Genomic DNA, 23276 nt, shown 5'->3' with positions numbered 1-23276 from the left:
TCTTTCGTGCTCTAGCTGCTTCCTACGTGCTTTATAACAGAACAGAGCACAGTCAAGGCTTCTCTATTTGTTAAATAGGACGATAGAAATAGAACGTGTTTGGTCTTTTACCTTTATTTTGTTGTCGCTCCCGGCCGCTTAAACGTAATCGTGTCGAAATTTTTTTTTTTAACTCATATTGTGCACTATGTAAAAATAAAGGTAACAAGACTTAAGCCGTTACATATCCTTTTCATTTTTTATTTTATTTATCTATTATATATATTCTTAACTCCACACGCTCACGATATTCACAATCCGAAACTGCCAAACAATAGTGATTCTTGTCTTTGAACGTGAGAAGTATTTCTTCAACTAAACTGGTTGCTAAGATATGTACTCTTAATTCATATCACATCTTTTTACATCTATTTTTGGATTTGGATCCGGTTTAAACTATATCCTGTTTGAAAGGAGCCTACAAATAATTTGCTTTTTTAATACGCATTTCGACCAATTCTGTTCCAGGACTGCATAGGACTGCATGTAACAAAAGATAGTTCAATGAAAAAACAAAATATTTTAACTGTTCATTTTGAGCAAAAATTGTTCGAACTATACACAGCTTAGGGTTGCAAGTGGGTATTCTTTTTATGTTATCATTAGTACGAATGAACTGTTTTCTCGCTTGTGGCCTGTTCCTTGCCGAACGCCGCTTTCGTATTTGGCAAAACATAAACATTCGTTAATCTATTTTTTGAGTGGGAACAAAGCGATATTCATCATGTGGTATTGGATCTAGGCAAATGCAGATTGATTGACATTGAAATGCAATAAAACAAACAGGCGAGGAAAACAACTCTGGGTACTTTTGACACTCGTCACGTGACTATGCTATGTCTGTCTACGATTGGGAATACTAATAAAATTAGCCTGTCTTGCAAACACCAAGGAGGTAGGGGTAGGCAAAGTTACATGGATGGGAAACCACCTTTCCCCAAGGTCTGCCGGAAGCTATACACTGAATCCTTTCGTACTTGCTCATTCCTCCGTACTTTGACCACTACATTGCAAAGCAGTCAATAACGATTTTGATTTTAGTATCCACATTTGACAGTTTTCATCTGGCGCCTACAAGCGCCAGTCATTCAGATATAAAGGCTATGAATATGTCATCGTCATTGTGGTTGCTAATTTTCTTCCACTTATCCATATCATCCTTAGGCTGGCACACAAACTGAGAGAGAAGATTTTTTCTTGAACTTTCCTTTAAAAATGAGTTTACTTCAACTAAGGAAAATAACATAATCTTTGCGACCAGAGCGTCTTCTCCCATACAAATCCTTTAAATTATTGGTTTGTGGCTCTAATAGAATCTTGCTGAAATTAACTGAGGCTGAAGTCCTGCATGTTAGCGTATCGTAAGGTACTATATTCATTTTTACGAAAATCACGTACTGAAACCTGTAGATATTGTGTCTGTGGAAAGGAGGTCGTGTGACATGATGCTTAAGGAATCTTTGTTCTTCTTACACAACAATATTTCCATCTGGTCACGTTAGACTTAGTGAATGCATAGGCGGCCCAAGCTCACGTCTCGAGAAAAAGCCAACGATGAATTCATGAACGCGTCACGCGTTGTGTGACTCGGTGTTAAGTTACGGGAGGAACCGTTGAAAATTTGAACACGTTATAAGGCATAGTATGGGGAACGAAATATGGTCGATTTATAACGATAAATATTTCGAAATCTGAATATTTTACACGTAAAATCAATAAAAACTTACTCATGCCCTGTGTATCCGTCGAAGTTTCTAGCGATTTCTGCTGTTTTAAGCTTGCTTTACCATCACTGTTATCCATGTCATGTTATCCACTTCGTCTTTTGACATGGATAACAGTGATGGTAAAGCAAGCTTAAAACAGCAGAAATCGCTAGAAACTACGACGGATACACAGGGCATGAGTAATTTTTTATTGATTTTACGTGTAAAATATTCAGATTTCGAAATATTTATCGTTGTAAATCGACCATATGTCGTTCCCCATACTATGCCTTATAACGTGTTCAAATTTTCAACGGTTCCTCCCGTAACTTAACACCGAGTCACACAACGCGTGACGCGTTCATGAATTCATCGTTGGCATTTTCTCGAGACGTGAGCTTGGGCCGCCTGTGGTGAATGGACGGAGGTTTGTGATCGACAACCAAGGTAATCAGAGTGTGGAAAATACCGCAGGTTTGTCGCAAATTTTGTTGACTTTTAGTTTAGAGGAAACTCATAACATGTAATGTTACCTTTTATGTTTGTGAATGACTTGAATTGTTATTAATTTGGATCGTTGGGTTTTGAATTTGCAATTCATTTGAAGCGTGTGGACAGAGAAATGTTCATCGATTGTAAAGCTTGCGAAAGCCAATTCAATTTAGATCTCTGCTCCACGACTGCCAGTATTTAAAATAATTATTGGTTATTTTAAGCCGAAATAACATAACAACGTTGCCTTTAATAGTGTCGTCTTTCAATGTGCACGAAGGCTGCTTCGATAAAATTCCTAAATCACTTCCGCTTTCGATTTGACTGTGATATGCGAAATAAATTCTTCTCTTTCTGTATCCTTTTCCTTGAAACCTTTTACATCGGAAAAGTACCTTAAGTAACTTCATAAGAAAAAGAAATTCATTCTCGTTTTAGGTGAATAATTATATGTTTTGTTCTGAATCGTTCTCTCTTGAGCAATCTTATCGCCTACATAATCACGGATTGTTTAAGCGTGATACGCGTTTAGGCATGTTCTGGCTCGGCAGCCCAATAAATCTCACTGATCTGAATTCGGCATAGGTTGTGGTAGTTTGCGGGAAACTTCAACTCGGTTGCACAAATGAAAAAATGTATTTTGCATTAAGATCTGAGAAATGATTGTTACGGTTTCGCTTTAGCCTAAGCGTCGAGAGTGGTATTACAAAACAATTAACTGAAAAAGGCACGAGAATTTTATAAGGATAGCCGAGGAAGATAGAAACAGATTGCAGATGAAGAACTTGAAAAATATGCGAAAAAAAATGTGTGACAGCTACTGATTTGACTTTGTGTTTTCATAGGAACATAGAATTCTCGAAAGTCGACTGCTGTATCGTGTCTGCTTCCGGCCATCCTTAAGTGTCAACCCTATGTTAAAGAGCGATATATAATTTATGAACGAATAATGATGTCACCCGTTGGGTGTTAGGTGTAATCTTCAAAAAGCCTTTAAAGAAGTCGAGATCAAAGTTACGACTTGATTTCGGGACTAGCACAAAATGTATTGGTTGTGTTTTGACAATTAAGAGAAGAGTTTCATAAGGAAATTCTCATCGTTGAAATGATGTAAAAGTGGTTTTTCTTTGGTGATTTCGTTGTATGTTGTATTAAAATATTAATTTTCAGCCATGCGTGTAATTTCGGAGATGTTTACATGTTTTCTGAGCACAATGCTTCAGAATTAGTGACTGTAGGATAACCACAGAAGTTGCACATTTTTTGCCTTATTTGCCCACTTGATAAAGAGGTTCTGTAAACAGTAAATAACATGGAACATATTAAACACACCTCAAAGGTAGCAAAAATCCATAATAAACAGATGCAATGTAAATCTATAAATTTTTGGTACAAAATATGTATAGATTTAGCCAAGCTTAAATTATTATGCTGGAAAAAAAACTGTAACAAAACTCTTCAGCACTGGCCGTGGAGGAGTTTCTCCGAGGGGATAAGACACTAAGATGAGGTCTGGAACTTGGGGACGATGTTCTAACAACTTGCTAAGCGATCAAAAAGCATACTAGGCAGCAGTATCTTCAAAAAGCTTAGGACTTTCGTTGTTGTTCCCGATGTTTCAACAAATTTTCAAAGATAGGGAATGTTTTCTTCTTCAGATGAAGTGTATGATGTCAGTATCACTTGAAATTATTTTTTTAGTGCGTGACTTATAACTTCAGTTAGGGAAAATGAGCCAAACTTGAAAGAAAACGACGGTAAACTACTTCGCGTAAAGACATCACCGGTCGATTGAAGTGTATACATCTGAGCACAGTGAGTTAGTAAAACAATGCGCCAGAATCGTATGGGCTTCTCTTATATCTTCTCTCGAAGCTGCCAGGTATGGTTGCTTGCCCCACTGTTTTTCCCAAACGTTTCAACCTCCTCTGTTTAGCGTAGAAAATAAAAAAGAAAAGTAATTTTCAACTCGTGTATGAACCTGTAATTTTTTTAACTTTTTCGCTTTTGGCTATTCTTGTTTCATGATTGTCCTCTTGCTGGAAATGCACAACTTCCATGTTTGAAATGCCATGTCCATGTCCATAGTAAGGTAACAGGATTGAGGAGGGTGTGTTTAGGAATAGGCTCTCTTGTATGTATGATTAATGTTTTGATGAGGTTGGGCTGTCAGGGCAAAGGAGCTGAGGATTTTAGTAGGCAGTGACTTTTTTCAAACCTGGAAACTATCATCGTGGAGGCCATACTTGTGCCTGGTAACTCATTCGTATTCTGTTTTAAGAAGGATACCATATTTTATTTTATTGTTTTTTTAGAGGGCACGGTAACGAATCCTGCAATCTGATTGGTTCTTTACCCGGTCAGTATTTTCCTATCTCTGCCCACGGGCCACAGTAACGCTTTCTTGAGTCGCCGAGTACATTCCAAATTTCGTTGTCATTTTTTCATAAATATACCTCGTTTTGCCCGCTGGGCAGTATTTTTAAGCAAACACATCGGTCACTACCTCAAGCCGATAAATAACTTATGAATCCTCTCTTTTCTCTCTATCAAATCACTTTGGTTGACAGAAAAATATTGGTTTCAGAATGAATTTGAATAAACAATAGTGTCATTACGTTGGTTGACAAGCGGCCTAAAAACCGTCTGCAATTAATTTTAATCGTTCACAAAAAATACATAGAAAGTTAAAACGTGAAGTATTTGGTTACAGTTAAACTGAACGATGGAACTTTCATTCATTTAATATCTGAATTTTCTCGAGCAATTTGTTCATAGTGGAAGAGCGAGTGAAGTTTTAATTTAAGTTCTACAACAAATATACGCTCCCGGTGAGTCTTTCCAATTCCGTTCAATTTAGACATTTGTACCGTAAATTGCACAACAGAAATTGAAGGAATTTTTGGAGTAAAGGCCGCATTAAATTCCCTTGTGTCTCGTTGGAGTGTGCCGTTCGAATTTATTTTTGTGAAGGAAATACCAGAGTCACACACGCCATTGCAGCAAACAAACGAGCAAACTCTCACAACTTCAAAATAAAAAAAATTGAATTTACTCACAATTACTTTCCTCGCCGTTTACTTAATGAACAGAGGTAAATCTTCGTACATGAATGAATGGTCGATGAGAGTGAATAATACTTTCCGTTAGATCACTGACTGATTTTGAAGAAGACATTGTCGTGACAGCCCTTGCCAAACTAGTTCTGATGTTTTTCAAATGTTCCTACGCTTTTTTTTTCTTGCGCGCTCTCTAATTGACAGGTGTCAGATTGTGGCAGATACTTGTAAAAATAATGTTTCAAAGTTTGTTTGGAAGCCTTTTAAATCATCTTTATCGTTACGGAAATGAAAATGTTTTGCTGAGGCATCTCTCTTTAATTTGCATCACCGCTATTTTAACTACCATTTACTCACTCAAAAATTGTTCAGTTTATGGAAGATCTTGCCGTATTTACTGCCCTAAATCATTCGGGTTCTTTCGGAAAGAATTTCGTCAAGTTTAAAAAACAATAAATATGTTATTTACCGGCTAAAGGTCGGTCCGTATGGTGAAAAACTGTGACCTCGGTCTTGAAAATGCTGCCCTCGGCCTACGGCCTCGGGCAGTATTTTCAAGACCTCGGTCACAGTTTTTCACCATACGGACCTCCCAGCCGGCAAATAACATATATATATTAAATTGATGCACAAGCTGTATACTAAAATTTAATCTAATTTTAATGTTGTAGTCAATAATACCAATCCCTACACAAAATAAAATGCCAGAAGGATCAGAGGGAAAAGTAATGTGCCATACATCTGCGAGATTTCATGTAATTATTTTAATTACATGAAATTTAATTAAATGTTCTCTTCATCAATGTGCCCTAAACATTACAGGGGAGGAGGCAGGTCAAAGTAAAAACATGAATTAAAATAGAAGAGCCCCCGTTAATTGCAATCTTAATTAAAGGAGGATTCTTGCTTTTCCGGATTCCCACCCTTTAAAATTCACATATCTTATGAACACGCAATTCCTCATATCAATGTTTAGTTTGGGTATGAGCATTGATAAGAAACATCATACATTACTGAAAGCTTGAGCAAGAATATTTAAAGCAATCTAAATAATAATATTAGATGTTACAATGTGGTAACGTATCAGGCAGACAAGTGATGAGAATAAAGAAAAATATTAATTATGGATTATTAGTTGATCCAATACCAAATTCTCAAAACGAACTTTACAAGAGCAATATGGCAGACAGTGATGAGAATTACTATTGATATCTAGGGAGTTAAAGGGTTAATTGTGCTCCAGATATAGTAAATGGTATTGGAGAGAAAGGAAAAAAAGTTCTTGAAATATTCTATGTTGAATGAAACTTTGTCATGAATGTTACTTGGGATGGCAACCAAAACTTATGTAAAACTATATATAACAATTACCTTTCCATGTAAACGAACCATAAGGAAGCAAGATATGAATTAATTCAATCTCACCCAGTTTGAATGTAGAATCCAGAATCTAATTAACTTATTGGGGAACAGGAAAAAGCTTCATGTGTTTTTTTCAGCGTCTGTCGTTCCAAATATCACAAATCAATCACACCACCACTTCAGTGTTTTTTTGATGATGTATACTTTTTCTTGTGGACATCTATTCTTAGTATCTATCTTTTACCAGCTGACATCTGAGAGAATCAAGTGCACACTGGTAATTTGACTCATTGCAGGTAAACTCTTCAACTGATTAAATTTTATTTGATCAAAAACATGAAGGGCAATAGAGGAAATTATCTAGCACAATCCAAGTTTCCCTGTAATGTTTCTTCTATCAAATGGTAAAGTTTACAGTTTCCCTCATTTTACTGTCTTCTGGTCATTTGTTTGTTTGCTTTCCTAACAACCTTAACTATTGTTTCCAACACTGAAATGCGAGGAGCATACAAAATGTGTACAGTTTTTAACACTTAATCTCAGGGAGTGACTAGCATCTAATTTCTCCTTTTAATATCATCCCTGAATCAAGAATCAAGGTCATGAGAATAACAGAAATGATAATTAACTGAAGGACCTCTCGATTTTTTAACAAATTCTCCTTGCCAGCACATTAAGAAATGTATAGAGAACAGTATGGAGAATATGCATACTGATGTTAGGGTGTAAAGGGTTAGAGAAATCATGCAGTCATTTTTTATATATATGTAGAGTATTGCTTGAATATATAACTGTGGTCTGTGCAAGTGCCTAGTAAATATCATTCTATTGTCTTCTACTCTTCCACCTTGGAGAGTGTCTTGTGTACATGAAAATTGAAGTTGGTGCCTTTAATACTAGCTTTTTTGGCTGCAAAGATCAACAAAGAACAACAGCCACACCAAAACATCTTTTCAAAGACACCTTTACGATGGCAGGTACACACAACTGACATATTTGAGTAGAGCATGTAAAGCATTAAGGTGTGATTGTCAATTTGCTTTTCATTACCAGCAAACAGCTTATTTCTCTCAGCTTTGAAAACTTTTGTATCCTCACTTTCAAAGAAAAGCATTTCCCTTTAACATTTAAGAGAGAATTTTTCTGGAGACCGCGTGAAATCAAAAAAATGTGGCACATGCCTAGAAAAAGCCCTACCTTCATACTTCGCTCAAAGATACCTTAGGGTAAGTCTATAAACGTGGTATAATTTTTTTGTTCAGAACTGTTTTTATTTTCTAGAAAATCACCAAACACTGTATCGAGCCCCAACCGCCATAACAGTGGCCGAAATGAAGCCGACGAGTAGGGCAACAAAAACGGTATTCTTCAAAAGCGCAAAAGAAAGCAAATCTTTCCGAATATTATCTATTTGTATACGAGGTATTAACAAATGATTTGAACCTAATAACGGGATTATTGATATAACTATGAATTATTGGCGAATATTTGAAAATCGCCAAAATTTGATTGATTAAAAATTTCATTTTGGAGCAGTTTTTCAATAAAAATTTTTCCTACTCGGTATAACTCGGAATCACTTGAGATGAGCATTTCTGAAAATTGGAAACGATGTTCTTTTCAAGGATATAAAAATTAATTTGGGGCTCTTAATAACTGCGAAGAAATAGCCCGATCTATTTCGTGCAAATCGCAACGCCGCCGTGTAAACAACCGCAGATAATCCAATTATTCTTTTATTATCGAAGCCATAATTTCTGCAAAATCTTACCGCTTTGAGCTGTGCTTTATCAGAAACTCAATATGTTAACCTTACCTTCTGAAACCAGTGATTAAAGAATGATGTTTCCATTATTTTTGTTTCAAATCGCCATGTTCACTTGAAAAGTGTTTACAACGTCCGGCTTGACCATTTACAATACTCGAAGCTGTTCATAAATCATCGCAGACTATCGCACCTCTTGACTTATTTCTGCTTCCATACAACTCCAGTATATACAAAAGTCTTTTTTGCACGATAAACCAAGATGCTTTCATTGCTTACAGTTTCAGTTAAGAAACGTTTGGCTCCCCAAATGGCACAACGATGTTCACCAATGAAGTCGTGTGTCATCACTCATTTTTGTCACGCAATCACGCTAAACGTGCACAGGACATCCAGACAGGCATTCGTCTGCAGACATCGCTGTACCGAGTGCAGGGCCAACTAATATTTATTTCTTAGTCAGTGTTATGTTTTAAACAAAAACCTGCGCGAATTCACTTAAAAAACGCTGTAGATCTCTTTTGAGTGTTTTGAATCAGTGCCATTCTGAAAAACTACTTTTTGACGTTTTCGTAAATTTAGTCACCCCCTGGTACTGACTATACATGCGTTGTTATCGACTCTATTTCCACGACTTCGCGCTTGCAAAGATTATATTTATCAATAGGCACTTTAAGTATGACGTTTAACGGCAAACGGCAAACGCAAGCTTGCCTTTCATTTGGTTACCAATTTATGGAATTCTTAAAAAAAATCCTGCACAAAAAATAAAATAAAATAAAATAACACATTCACGACAAACACAAACCTACTTAGTTCCGTGTACACACGCCTAAAGACAGACGACAGAAATTGAATTTTTGACGTTCGCGGGAAAAACAAACGTCATACGTAACCTCTCAAATGACGAACTTCCCAGTTAACTAAAACAACTGGAAGTTAATTGTCTAGTGCTCCGTGATTATATACATCACCTACGTGTCCCTAGTGGATCGATATGGTCTACCATGACCTTCAGTGGCAGGCAGACAGGTTCCACGGTGAGGCGTTCTTTTCTAATGACACTGGAAAAATTCTACCGACTATGTAAACAGAACAACAGACTAACAATTTCGTGCTTTATCTAAGCACTTTGAACGTTAAACTTCACTAAAAACGTAAATCTTCGAGTCACAAAGTCGGCCGCTTGTATCAGGCCGCGAGACAGTACGTGTTATTTGATATCGCCTGACTGTAGGTCATTACAATAACATTTTTTAAAGCTTTGGACTTACACAATCTCTGTTTTTTGTTTTTGTTGTTGTTGTTGTTTTTTTAAATTTTCCTTACGATAGCGTGCTCATCAATTTAAACCTTTCGATTTTGTACCTTGATTGCTACGATGATAATGGCCATCGCTAGAAACTTGACAGTTTTCTCAACTCGATCTCGGAAAAAGTTGTTTCCCGTCCCTTAATTAAACAATTAATCGGCTATTCTTTGAGATCCCGAATTTTCGACAAGACAGAGGCGGCGTACCCTCGGAGATTCAAGAAATCTACCAGCTAACTGAATGGGTTTTATAAAGCAAAAAAAGAAAGAAAGAAAGAAAGAAAGAAAGAAAGAAAGATAGAAAGGAAGGAAAAGAATACAGTGTCATATACTTTAGGTGTTTTCCTGGTCAATGAAACCAATATTCAAGCTACATGTAGTTCGTCACTGCTGACAGGTACAGCTAAAACAAAGGGCTTCGATCTTGCTCACGTAAGACTGCTTACGATGAACGGAGATATCGCTGATATCAATGCTAAAAAATAAGCAAATATCCTTCAGCAATGAAATGGAAAAGCTCTTTAACTTGGACTTTGCTGCCATTTCACAAAGATTGTACGCATTATATGTGATAGGGCGTCTAAGCGCAAGTTCCTTTAAAGCCGCATTCGACAGCTCTTGGATTCTTGCTTCACTTGCAGCGGCCTCCAAGTCGTCATCAGACTGTTCCTCGTCATCCTGGAGGGTCTTTTTCGCAGCCAGTCGGGAAAAGAAGGCAGCTATTTGATTTGCTGTAAGAAAATCGTCGCTTGTAAACAGGCGGTTACCACTCGCATCTTTGGCGCTTACCATCGCACGTGCAACTGATGCAGGGTCTGCTTTCTGTCCTGATTGTTCCCCCAGTTTAAATTTGACAGTAAGATAGGCCTTCTGGCTGGAAGTAAATCTCTTTCGTGGAGCACCAGCCCTTAGTGCCCAGCCCATTGGTACTTTTCTGCACGAATCTGGTATGATGTCAGGTCTGCTGTTTGCAATAACCTCTGGTACTGAAGGGGTCTCTCCCTCCAGTTTCTCTCCATACACCTTAACAGCTCTGTCTGTTAAGGTCTCGCGCTCTAGAGCTCGCTCGTGTTTACCACAATCTAAGTGTCGCTGCATTGAAGAATACCTTAGGAATGTCCGTGTGTGGTATCGCGCTTAAAAAATGCAAACAACGGTAATTTTAAATTCTGGGTTTAAAACTTTTTCCCGGAAATAAAAAATAGGGGATAAGAAGGAAAGAAAATAAGAGCGTATTGGTAACCTAGCCTCCTTTCGAGTGACATGTTATTGCGTGACACCATCGCAAAAAACGAACGTCACTGATTCACTTCATCTGTCAGGATGCTCTGGCTCGTTCTATAAAAAAACAAACTTCCGTTCTTATTGTGAAAGGAAGACTTGTAAAATGTGAGTGTTCCAAGCTGAAATATGGTTTTAACTGTCCAGCAATGCGACGTTTCCGGCAGGAACCTTCGTGAGATGTTTTCATTGTGATTTGGTATACACCGCCTGTAGTGCTGTACTATCGAAGCTGTTGTCAAGTCTCTTTATAACAAGATTGAGGCAAGGAACCAATCTTAGAAAGGTGTTTTTCGCCAGGTGAGCTTAAGAAATCCAGTTTACAATCTAGTATAGGTCAAAGCGATAAGATTTTGTTGGAATTATGGCTTCGATAATAAAAAGCCTAATTGGATTATCTGCGGTTGTTTACATGTCGGCATTGCGATTTGCACGAAATAGACCGGGCTACTTCTTCGCAGTAATTAAGAGCCCCAAATTAATTTTTATATCCATGGAAAGAACATTCCTTCCACTTTGTAAAAATGCTCATCTCAAGTGATTCCGAGTTATACCAGGTAGGAAAAATTTTTATTGAAAAACTGCTCCAAAATGTAATTTTAATCAATCAAATTTTGGCAATTTTCAAATATTCGCCAATAATTCATAGTTATGTCAACAAGCCCGTTATTAGATTCAAATCATTTTTTAATACCTCGTATACAAATAGGTAAAATTCAGAAAGACTTGCTTTCTTTTGCGCTTTTGAGGAATAAAGGTTTTGTTGCCCTACTCGTCGACTTCATTTCGGCCATTTTATGGCGGTTGGGGCTCGATACAGTGTTTGGTGATTTTCTAGAAAATAAAAACAGCTCTGAACAAAAAAATTATACCACGTTTATAGACTTACCCTAAGGTATCTCTGAGCGAAATATGAGGATAGTGATTTTTCCGATCATGTGCCACCTCCCACGCGGTGATAAAAAAAATTCGCTCTTAAACATTAAAGACCTAAGCTACCAGCAACAGGTTTTTCAATTGTTTCATAACATCAGATTCTCATTACACTTGAGAAAAGAGAGCTCTACAACACTTCTGTTTTATTTTCTCACACTTCTATAAAAACATAAATTTAACTATTTGAAGGCAGGTTAAGGAGGAAATAAAAGGAATGTAAATATGTTACGTAAAAAGAAACCCCTCACAATGAAAATACATTTAAGCAATTATCTACATATGTAAACTGGGTGCAATATACGGCCGTAAAAGCAATTTTATTCTAACCTTCCTCCTTGAAAGGTGCCTTGTGCATCAAATAGATCAAGTTCAGTACCTCCAGAGTCCTGAGCAGAGCTTTTGGGGCTACAAATAATACAATAATCAACGACTTATGGCAGGCCAATTTATTGAGAGTCAGTTGAGTATAGTTTGCTTAAATTGTATGGAAAGTGTGAAATGGGCTTCACTTGTGCTACATAGAAGGATTTATCGTTCTTAATTACTGATGAAATTCCGAGAGTGTGTCTCAATTAATTTCAAAGAAAATATCAGAGCAGGTTACAGATATGGTTCACGAATCGCAAACTGCTAATGTGTCAACAAAACCTCCCTAAATTATGGTGCCGAGACGAATTTATCGTTCACAATCAGTTATGAAATTCCGAGATTGTACCTCAATGAATTCAACAGAAAATATTCAGAGAGGTTACAGAAACGGACTCTCAAAAACGGCTCTTGAATTCGAAAACTGTAAACAACAATTATTTACGCTAACCATATGCTTACCACCATTCTTGTGAGCTCAAATTGCCAGGACCCCGTTTAATTACACGATCACAGCTCGGACGCCTCTTGCAAAATGTGATGACTATCAATTTCAGAGATTGATTCTTCAGTTTCCGGCGTTAAGAAAAAATTATCGTATCTCAAGCATGTTCATCATAACACGAGTAGTAAATACGCCTCGATCGGGATGTTGAGCGAAGAGAAAGTGGCTCCACGTTTTGAGAGACAAACCATTTCCTGAAGTTCGAACGAATCGAGTAGAAAGCATGAAAACATAGCGCTGAAAAGAACCATGACTAAATAATGAAATTCACCCACCCGCAATAGGACTTACTACATTTTACCCGTGAGTTTGTTTTCACCCAACATTTGCAGTCTGTAATCTCATTCTTAGATGTTCAACAGGTTCTTAAATGGCAATATTGTCAAAATCAAATTACGGCGTCAGTAAACATGGACATCGCTGACTCAATCTCATCTTCTTTCAATTTTGGGAAAATGCCAACTCTCCTGGATTATCTGGGAGTCTCTCGGATACAGAGTCAATCTCCCACTCTCCCATACGCATGACCAAAACTCCCGGATAAAAGGAAGTTTTAATAAATTGCCCACAAAAAACTAAGATTTAAGCTCCATATGTTCCAAAATTCTAAAATCACCCGGCTTCTTATGCTTGTATTATGGTTTCTGGCCTCATTTTCTTGCGTGATGCACGTTTGTGCAAACAAAAAGTAGAGAGTTTCTTCTTCGTTACTCCTATATAAGCGAGAATCTGAATGGATGAGTATTCAACCAATTGAACTCCCTGACAGATAAATCCACGTTTTTCCGCGAAATTGCTCGGTGAGGGTAGGTTACCGTTAAAAAATTTTTTTTCGGAGGGAGGGGTCGCCCTATTGAATTCGGTCAGAGGGGGGTACTGGTCCGAAAAAATCTTCAAATTTGAGATCTCCAGAGGTTGGCATCTCTGCATTACTTTGTTCTTAGGATAAAACAACACTTCTTTGACAAAGCGCGATGTTTTTTTAAAAAAATAGAGTAAATCTTACGATAATTAACCGAAGAGAAAGAGGTAGAAACTTGCACTCACCGTTCGCTATCATTTGAAAACTTTCTAGGCAAAACAAAGTCCGGAAGATAAACTCTATTCCCTTAACACCACGGCTGTATTAACTATTGCAAACGACAGGACAAAAAAATACCTTGAAATACGAACACTTTAAAATGTTATTCAAGCGATGAACCGGCGCGAGGGTTTTTAGGTGATGGATGCCAAAGTCATTGTTTCACCGAAACGTGATTTGAATTATAAACTGAAGCTAGTATCAAACGACGATTGGTAAAAAGGGTTTGAATTTTTCTGGGCCTCAGCGTAAGTGAAAACCCAGATAAGACACGGCTTACCTCCTCTTCTTTCTCGTATCCTTTCTAGTTTGCTTCTCTTTGTGGATGACCTCTTTTATTCTGTTTTCAGGAGCGTCTTTGTATTTCCTTCTCGCGTTGCTCTTCGCTAGATATTCGCCTTTTTACCTGTGTCTTTCCTTGTTCTCTTTCGAGTTCTTCTTGCCGTATTCTGCCTATTTTGGTGTCCTCTCCAACTTTCTTGTGCGCTTTTCTCGACTTGCTTTACGCCTTTCACGTCTTGCTTTCTTTGGTCCCTCTGTCTCTTTCTTTCCAGCCTATTTTCACTCAAAACACTCTCTCCACGTACTTGAATTACAAAAATTTCTTCCCGTAGACAAAGCTTTAGCTCTACCGGTATTGTTGCTTTGTGAGCTGATGAAAAATTGCGAAATAATAAGAATTACTGTTCAACTACAACCTCACCAGTTTGATTTCCCGCTCAAAACTTGGGTTGCAAATTATATGCTACGCGACTTCACATCTACTAGCCCACGTGAAGCCCTCTTGTAATGCCTAACCGTGTGCTCGCGGTACGCTGCACTGAAGCTCGACACTCGAGTATGCGCACTTCATTGTCATCTGCCGTTGTCTCCTGAAGCACACTAATGGGGTATCCAAGTTACGAACACAATGCGCATTCCCTTCTCTCGCCTTTCCATTACGTAATGGCTAAGATAGTGCCCGTGGCACGATGGGCCGCGAATGCTAAAAGTAGCACCTTGTACGGTCGGTCGTACGGTGTTAAGTCCAAATTTTTTCGGCTTGTTGGGTTACCACTATTTGCGCCGCGAGCTCCGCCATAATCTTAAGGTCGTTGATATTTCCGGGAAGATTTTGGTACGAGGTCCTCTGGAATGCCCCATCGGGCTCCGGCCTTTAATCCGGATGCCTGTGGGGGGCAATAACTCATCAACCAGACCAAATATCATCTCGAAAATGTATAAGCAAGAAATATAATACACATGTAATAGGTCTAATCGAGTTGTTAATGATACAAATATATCAGTATAGTGCCTTTAAATCGTTATTCACGTGGTTAATCAACAACCTGAGAATAAACTCCATTCGGCACTGAACAGACATTTAAAAGAGAATATACGAAATTAATATTCCTAAAAGCCTTTCACGTGGTTTTGTGATTCGTCTTTATGGTATGCGCCGCTTACGCTTGACTTAAAATATTTTACTTGCTGAAGAAAAAAATTTAAAAAATACTTCACTGCCTTAAAAAATGTTTGCAATTCTAGTTATCAAAGCTGAAGTTAATTATCTGTCGACGAACTACAGCTCGAATATTAGTGACTAAAGTTGATGAGTTATCTGCTAGAATTTATCCGATCTATCATCTACGCAATATTCAATGAATTTCCTATGTTCAGGTCAAAGAGATGTCGGCCACATCATGTTTTATGTGACTGATTTTTCCGCAATGCCCGTCTCCAGAAGCTTCTGTTGTCACTGGATATATGATTACTTCTAAATGTTTCTAATAGTTTTTTTTTTCTCAGAGGGCACAGTAGCGAATCCTGCAATCTGATTGGTTCTTTTTGCGGCCCGTATTTTCCAATCTCTGCCTTCCGTCTTAAGTACCGCCCGAGGCCTAAAGACCTCGGGTACAGTTTTTCCCATTAAAACCTCCTTGCTGGCGAATAACATATCTTAACTGCGTAACTCTGAAAGGAACCTACAAAAAGGAATGTTCTTCACGCAAACATACACTTTGAGATGTGAATATAGAAGCGATCCTCGCAGTTATGAACACTACTGAACTAGTAGTTGAAATAAGGCCTGAAAAGAATTCAGGCCCGTACAAGATTTGAACCCATGACCCCTGCGATGCCGTTATAGCGCTCTACTAACTGAACAAGCGAACTGGGAGCTGGTCATTATATTGGTTCCAAATAAACCCTACAAGTGGTGAATAATAACTTTAAATATATGAAAATCATATATGTGCATTGCGTTTGAAGAAACGCCTTCAGGCCTTTAATTTCAACTACTTGTTCAGTAGTGTTCATAACTGTGTTCTTCAACTGCAGTGCACATAAATGATTTTCATACATTTGCAGTCACTTTGAGATAGGTTTGAAAGATTTTAATAACAGAAAACATAAGTCAACACTTTGAAGGAACCCTTAAAGCAGCTGATAATCCTTTGTATCATTGTTAATCGCTTAATTCGATGCGAACGCTTAAGGATACGTAAATGTTGGGAAGAGTTTTCAAGGAGCTATCGGTAATAAGCGAAAATCCTCGTGTTGTAGAACAGACCCGACAATCTGTATACAAATTATGTTTTTAAAAATTCATGAAAATTAATACTTGTAACGATACAGAATCATCTTCGAGTAAATGGTTTGCAAGGAAGTTTTTTCCCCTCGAATTTACGCAGTCGAATAGCCCTGGTTGGGATTTACGTTGCCCGTTCAAGTTTGACATGGAACTCTCAGTTAATGCAGGGACGAGGTGTGGGTTGGTGGTGATGGGGATTCCTTTCCATTCTATTACTACAAACGCTTAAAAAAGAAAACGTGGGAGCATGATAGGCTATGAAATAATTTTTCGATATTTGTGTTACTCGTAGGATTTGTTGCCAAGTATGGCGAAAGCGTCTGTTTCTACCAAAGAAACAGCCAACTACGCCCGATTGTGTCGCCTACTGGTGGATGTAGGTTCGGAAGTACTAAGAGATACATTCGATAGACTGTGTCCAAAAGGAAGCCTTGACAAAGTTTTAAAAACTCCTCTGGTAATTCATAAGCTTACTTCCTTGAGAAAGAGACGGGTTCTCAACCAGGCGCAGTGGGCAATAATCAATTCATCACCAGTGTCATCGAAGCAGTTTGACATTTCCTTACTAGCTGTCTTTCTTAAGAATATTTGTGGTCTTTCTACACCGGCATCTGGCTGGAACACTCTTCCACACGCAGCAAACAATACGGAGGCAGCCGATATTGCTCGTATCACGATCCACCGGAACGAAGTGTTTGCCCACGCCAAACAGGCCTCTGTTGATGACGTACAATTTGAACTGCACTGGAAAAATATCAAGGAGGCTTTGGTGAGACTCGGAGGAACCACATATGAGGTAACCATTGATAGGTTAAAAACTGAGGGGATTGACCCTGAGAAGGAACAATACTATCAGAAGCTTTTGAAAGAATGGAAGGAAAATGAAGAAAGTGTCATGGAAGAGCTTGGTGAAATCAAAGGTCGTTTAGGGAGCATCGATTGCCAAATACAGAAGCTGGACGAGAAATTAGATTTTGCAATGCCAGTCGCATTATCTGCAGAGGATTTTGACGTTCAAGGTTAGTACCTAATACTATTTTTTAATCATGAAAAGAGTGACAGTTCCCAGTATTCGTTACTGGCTGGCGCAAACTTTCGCAAACAAGGTTTCATGCAACATTCTCAAGCCTAATACGATCTTTCCACTCTGTTCAAGACCATGCAAAGACCTACCTGACCAATTAACTGAATAATTGCCACAGTAACTTAAAGTTTCGTCTAATTAGCTACCTTTTCTTGATTCATTCATTCAGTCATTCGTGCGTCCTTTTCATTTGCTCAATTATGTATTTATTCAGGGTTTATCGATTGCTATCCAAATAATGAACTTCGCATGTATAATGTACAAATATTTCCTGCAAAACCTAGTTCTTGCTGGGAAAAAAATCACGCGAAATCAAATGGCGCAAAAATAACCTCCCTGCTGCGCAAAAAAGGTTGCTTTCAACAATACTGTGTCACTGGGGTATCCTACATAAGGCTTAAAAAAAAACAAAAGAGTTACACTGGTTGTTGTTAGGAAAAGAAACAAGGCCGCAAGAGGGAAAAAGTGTGCAAACATCACGGGGCTGCACGCAACCGTTTTCACTGCTCCTCTTCTTTAAGCTTTAAAGCAAACCCAAAACCACCAGTTGCGCGGGCTGAAAAGGAGTTTGTATCGCTGAAAAAATTACTTAAACATACCGTAATTGCAGAGGGGTATGTTTTGACTGGATAACTGATAAATGATCTGCTGCTTGACTGAGGAAAGGAAAACCAAATTTCAACAAGAAATTTCAGTGATTTCAAACAGATGAAATTCTTTCCAATTCAAGATAAAAAGATGTTGCAACAAGGCACTTTTCCATGTTTTATCCGGTTTTGGACAGAGGTTAACGCCTCAAATACTCTGTGACATACAATTGAAAATTCTCTTGCAATTTTACTCCGATTCTTGTGCTTTTATCCATTGTAGAATATAGAGTTCGTCTAGAGAAGCTTTACAACAACTTGAGCCAGGTTAACATCACCCCTTGGGATCCTGACAACACCGTACACATCGATGAAATTTACACAGAGCTGTTTTGGGTCAGGAACAACCGGAAGCCGAGTGGGAAGAAAGAAGAGAAACTGAATGACTATTCCGACGTTTTGAGAGAGCAGAAAAGCAACCCCTACTCAAACAGATTTCTTGTATATGGAATACCCGGGATCGGAAAATCCACCTTTGCTAAGAAAATCGCTCTCGACTGGGCAAGAAGCAAAAAGGAAATCCTTAAGAAGTTTGATGTACTGCTGATGATCCCGTTACGAAATGTTTGCGGCTGTTCGACGTTCCGTGACATTTTGATTGAAGCCAAGCTATTTTCCACGGAAGATCAAAGATTCATTGATGGTCTCAACAGATACATTCTTGATCACCAAGATAAAGTTTTGCTGGTTTTGGATGGTTTTGACGAGTACAGCGCCAGCGGAAAGTCGCCAGTGGTGCAACGCATTTGGATGGGGGATGAGCTCCGAGAATGCTTCGTGATTTTGACGACGCGACCAGTAAAGGAAGATGATACCAAACGATTCAGCCACTCGCAGTTCCAGATCAAAGGATTTGACTGGGCTCGGATCAAAGAATTTGCGATGAAGATCCTGGAAGATGAGAAGAATGTAGAGATGTTTCTTAATTACATCAAGAAGCACACACTGATAGAGATTGCAGAAATTCCCCTTCTTCTACTGATGCTTTGTTTGGTCTGGAAGGAGAAAGATCGCGAAGTTTTACCTGAGGCGAAAGTGCACCTGTACAAAGAGTTCATCCAAACCCTAATCAATCACATGGCTGCAAAAGACAACGAGAGAAAGTTTGAAAGGATCGATGATTACAAAGGTGATCTTGAAAAAGTTGGAGAGCTGGCATTTAAAGCTTTACTGAGAAATTCTCTTGAGTTTGATTATGAACATCTTCCTATGGAACTTCTGAGTAGCAAATTAATCACCGTTGGCGTCATTCAGATCGTAAAGCTCTTCAGTGCAAAGCCAAAGAAGAAGGTTGCTTTTCTACATAAATCTATTCAAGAGTTCTTGGCAGCTTGGTTTATCATTCACAGGCTAATTCCCTCCTCCAATGACGATCTCTCATGCATGCCCGCTATTGATTCCACCAGAAAAGTGGTCGACTTTCTTGAAGTCCTTAAGTTTGTCTGCGAGTGGTCGCCAGAAGGTTCAAGAGCAGTACTGCAGCACCTTGAATATTTAAGGAAGAGCCAGAATCCTTCCGGAGACGACATAAGCGGAACCCTATTCCTGGAGGATCTGCCGGACGATGACAAGAAATTATTAAAGTTAAGCTTAGAGTGCTTTCTTAAAACATCAAATGAATCAAAGGCAGCTGTCTACCCGTCACTTTTGAAATCTGTCAGCGGCGTTTTAGCAATACCAGACACACTCCTGCCTCGAGTGGCCGACGGTCATATTGTTGAGTCTAACGCCCTTCCTAATTGTGTTCTATTCGATTTCCAAAGACATCCATCCCTGAAGGACCGCGATTACATGGCCTCCATTATGGATGATCTTAATTCAGTAATCGTAATTGCTTCAGAGGAAGGAAAGGCTTCAGATTTTGTAAGAAGACAGACAAAAGTCGAAGTATTGGCCTCTCTGTTCTTAAAGTGCAAGAAAAATGAGATGTTTCTTCACTTCTCTCAGATTTCCAGTATTGTCATCGGTGCATTGAATGAGGTTACACCAACATCAATGGGTACCATTCATCAAACACACACGGATCATAAGGAAACACGAGGCAGTGATGAGGCGACTGAAGATGAAAGACGAGCTCGCCAACACTGCTTTTCATTGGCGAAAAAAATTGACATTGATGAAATACATGGTGACATGACTATTTCTCATGTTATGCCACTACTTGCCAGACCCCGAGAGATAGCGTTACAAAGCTTACACGAATCCTCTAAGCCCCAGGAGATCGAATGCCTTGTATCAGGAATAAGCATCACGGAGTGCCTTCAACGTTTGAGACTCCACAAAATATGCTTGACAGCACAATTACTACCCATTCTCACAGATGGCTTTCATGAGGCCAGTAACCTGCAAGAGTTGTACCTATCTGAAAATCCATTGGGGAGCAGTATTAGATGCCTGGCAGACAATCTTCATCATGTGCAAAACCTGACTGTTTTGGAGTTGTCAAATGTGCTTATGGATGAAAGAGCCTTCTCAGACCTTGCCAATTCCTTGTGCCATGTTCCTAATTTAAAAGTACTTTCTGTGTCTCGAAACCAACTGCGAACTTCGATCTCAGAGTTGGCAGATAATTTGGGGTACATTCCTCTCCTCACCGATTTGGAACTGAGTAATACACAAATGGATGAAGAAGGAGCAAGGGCCCTCGCCAACAACTTACAAGTTCTTTCAAAGTTAGAAAATCTGGACATTTCCCACAATCCTCTGGGAGGTGCGGTTGTTGTAATTGCAGAAAATCTTTACAGAGCCACCTGCCTGACTGAGCTCAACATGACTGACACAAAAATGGGTGCCGAAGAGATTACCGCATTAATTAGCTCTCTAAGGTCCTTCCAAAATCTTAGAATACTGTCCGTTGGTTACAATCCATTAGCACAAGGAGTGCGTGATCTCGTCGAGAATCTCTACAAGATCTCAAAACTCAAGCGACTGAACTTGGAGAATGTTGAGATGGGAGAAGAGCTAGTAGATTGTGTCAAAAGCACCTGGAAAAGAAACCAAAGTCTGGCCATTGCCAATGATTATTTTGTAAGTACCTGATGCGTTTCCTCCACACTTGAGGCTTATCATATTATACTTTTAATAGACAAAATTTATGTGCATCATAACAGTAAACAAACGAACGAAATTGCATGTTTTTATAGCGGTCGTCTGAATGCAAAAATTATTTCCCAAAAGAGATTTCAGTCATCTAAAACAGAAAAGAAATGCTCTCGGAAAAAAATGCAACTCACACCGCTCGACCTGCGTTTTGAGGAGGTCACCCTAATTGAGAAGCTCTGCGATTAACAAACACAAAAAGAAATGAATATAACGCGAATCCATCCACGTATTCTTCGATCTTGTCTTCGTCAGACTGACCACTTAAATTTATTTATGTATTTGCTTTACAACAGGATGAAAAAGGAGAGACGAAAAAAGGACGAAGCGTAGAAGTATTGCCAGTTTATTATAGTCATTATAAACCAGCATCCTTGGGCGACTTTGACGACCATGATGACTATGATCCCAACTGTGACGGCTTTGATGACTATGAACCCCCCGACTATGATGACCGTGAACCCGACTATGATGACTGTGAACCCGACTATAATGACTATGAACCCGACTATGGTGACTGTGAACCCGACTATGATGACCGTGAACCTGACTATGATGACTGTGAACCCGACTATGATGACCGTGAACCCGACTATGATGACTGTGAACCCGACTATGATGACCGTGAGCCCGACTATGATGACTGTGAAGCCAACTATGGTGACTGTGAAGCCGACTTTGATGACCGCGAACCCGACTATGGTGATTGCGAACCTGACCATGGTGACTGTGAACCCGACTATGATGACTGTGAACCCAACTATGATGACCGTGAACCCGACTATGATGACTGTGAACCCGACTATGATGACCGTGAGCCCGACTATGATGGCTGTGAAGCCGACTATGGTGACTGTAAACCCGACTATGATGACCGCGAACCCGACTATGGTGATTGCGAACCTGACCATGGTGACTGTCAACCCGACTATGATGACTGTCAACCCAATTATGGTGACTTTGAACCCGAATATGATGACTATGAACCCGACTATGGTGACTGTGAACCCGACTATGATGACTATGAACCTGACTATGGTAACTGTGAACCCGACTATGATGACTGTGAACCCGACTACGACGACTATCGTCCCAGCAATGACGACTATGATGCGTATGATTGATTTTTTGCCAATCAGAAAGTGAGTATGAGAGGCACTATGATAGTGGACATGATAACACTGGAAGGAATTGTTAAGGATTTGACAAATTTTTAGAGTAACCTTTCTGCAAACTCTTTAAAACAGCTATATTTTGGAAGACTAGAAAATGAAAGTCAATAATTAGACTATACCGGCACGATGTGAAGTAGATAGAACTTTGCCTTCTTTATGTGCGTGTTCTTTTAATTCAGGACGAAACAAAGTAGGATAAAGTTTGTTAGGACCTTACGAAAAAAAGTTTGGAGTTCTTTTTTTACGGACTCGTGGACTCAAGTGCCTCCTTTGTTATTAAGAGAAGGAGACCACTTGGAATAAATAGCATCATGAAAAACAAATGCAACTGTAAACTTCTTTTAAAACGGACATCCGAATTTACTGCGGCTCCTGGTTGGGCCGAGAAAAGGAAACTTTGCTGTAAACCCAATCGAGAAGTCCTTTGCCAAAGAAACATTTGCTTTCTGTTTCATTTTTTTTTTCATTTTTTTTGAGAATTCTAACTTGTTTTGAATTTTAGAGGCCAGCTTATTTTACATCTCCAGTACTGGGGACTTGACTGTCACTCTCTTTCGACCTACTAAGTACGTTATGTAGGCACAGACTACAAATTGCGTAACGAACTCAGTTCGTCGCGTGGGCAGTGAAGGGGTTAATTAGAGATAAGGGACAAATTCATTTTAATTAAAAACAAAGAGATGTTTATCATGAAAGCAAGTACATATTTTTTCATATTAGTTTCGGATAACCGAGTCGAATATAGATTTATCAGGCATCTCAGTACTATTGCATCTTTGTTTGGGTTCGAATTTGT

General features: G+C 38.9%; 1 protein-coding gene across 2 annotated transcripts; it reads left to right on the top strand.

Moving 5' to 3' along the window:
• Positions 1–2154: 2154 nt before the first annotated feature.
• Positions 2155–23055, top strand: LOC149050866 (NLR family CARD domain-containing protein 4-like). Of its 2 annotated transcripts, XM_089197878.1 has the most exons (5): positions 2155–2219; positions 16768–17494; positions 18430–21233; positions 21602–22447; positions 22983–23055. In XM_089197878.1, the coding sequence occupies exons 2-4, from the start codon at positions 16783–16785 to the stop codon at positions 22427–22429; spliced, it is 4344 nt and encodes a 1447-aa protein (XP_089054004.1). In that variant the 5' UTR covers positions 2155–2219; positions 16768–16782; the 3' UTR covers positions 22430–22447; positions 22983–23055. The 2 variants fall into 2 exon arrangements, with proteins under 2 accessions (XP_089054004.1, XP_089054003.1); XM_089197877.1 differs by lacking the exon at positions 22983–23055 and having other exon boundaries at positions 21602–22579.
• The last annotated feature ends 221 nt before the right edge of the window (positions 23056–23276 follow it).

The sequence above is a fragment of the Pocillopora damicornis genome, chromosome 2 (assembly GCF_964200805.1).
Source record: "Pocillopora damicornis chromosome 2, jaPocDami1.2, whole genome shotgun sequence".
Classification (NCBI taxonomy): Eukaryota; Metazoa; Cnidaria; class Anthozoa; order Scleractinia; family Pocilloporidae; genus Pocillopora; species Pocillopora damicornis.
This window is presented reverse-complemented; position numbering and strand designations above follow the sequence as displayed.

Bases quoted from the DNA above. Each gene is read 5' to 3' on its own strand.
- LOC149050866 (XM_089197878.1), top strand. From the start codon at position 16,783: ATGGCGAAAGCGTCTGTTTCTACCAAAGAAACAGCCAACTACGCCCGA. The intron at 17,495-18,429 runs GTTAGTACCTAA...TATCCATTGTAG, and splicing joins AGAGGATTTTGACGTTCAAG to AATATAGAGTTCGTCTAGAG. The intron at 21,234-21,601 runs GTAAGTACCTGA...GCTTTACAACAG, and splicing joins CCATTGCCAATGATTATTTT to GATGAAAAAGGAGAGACGAA.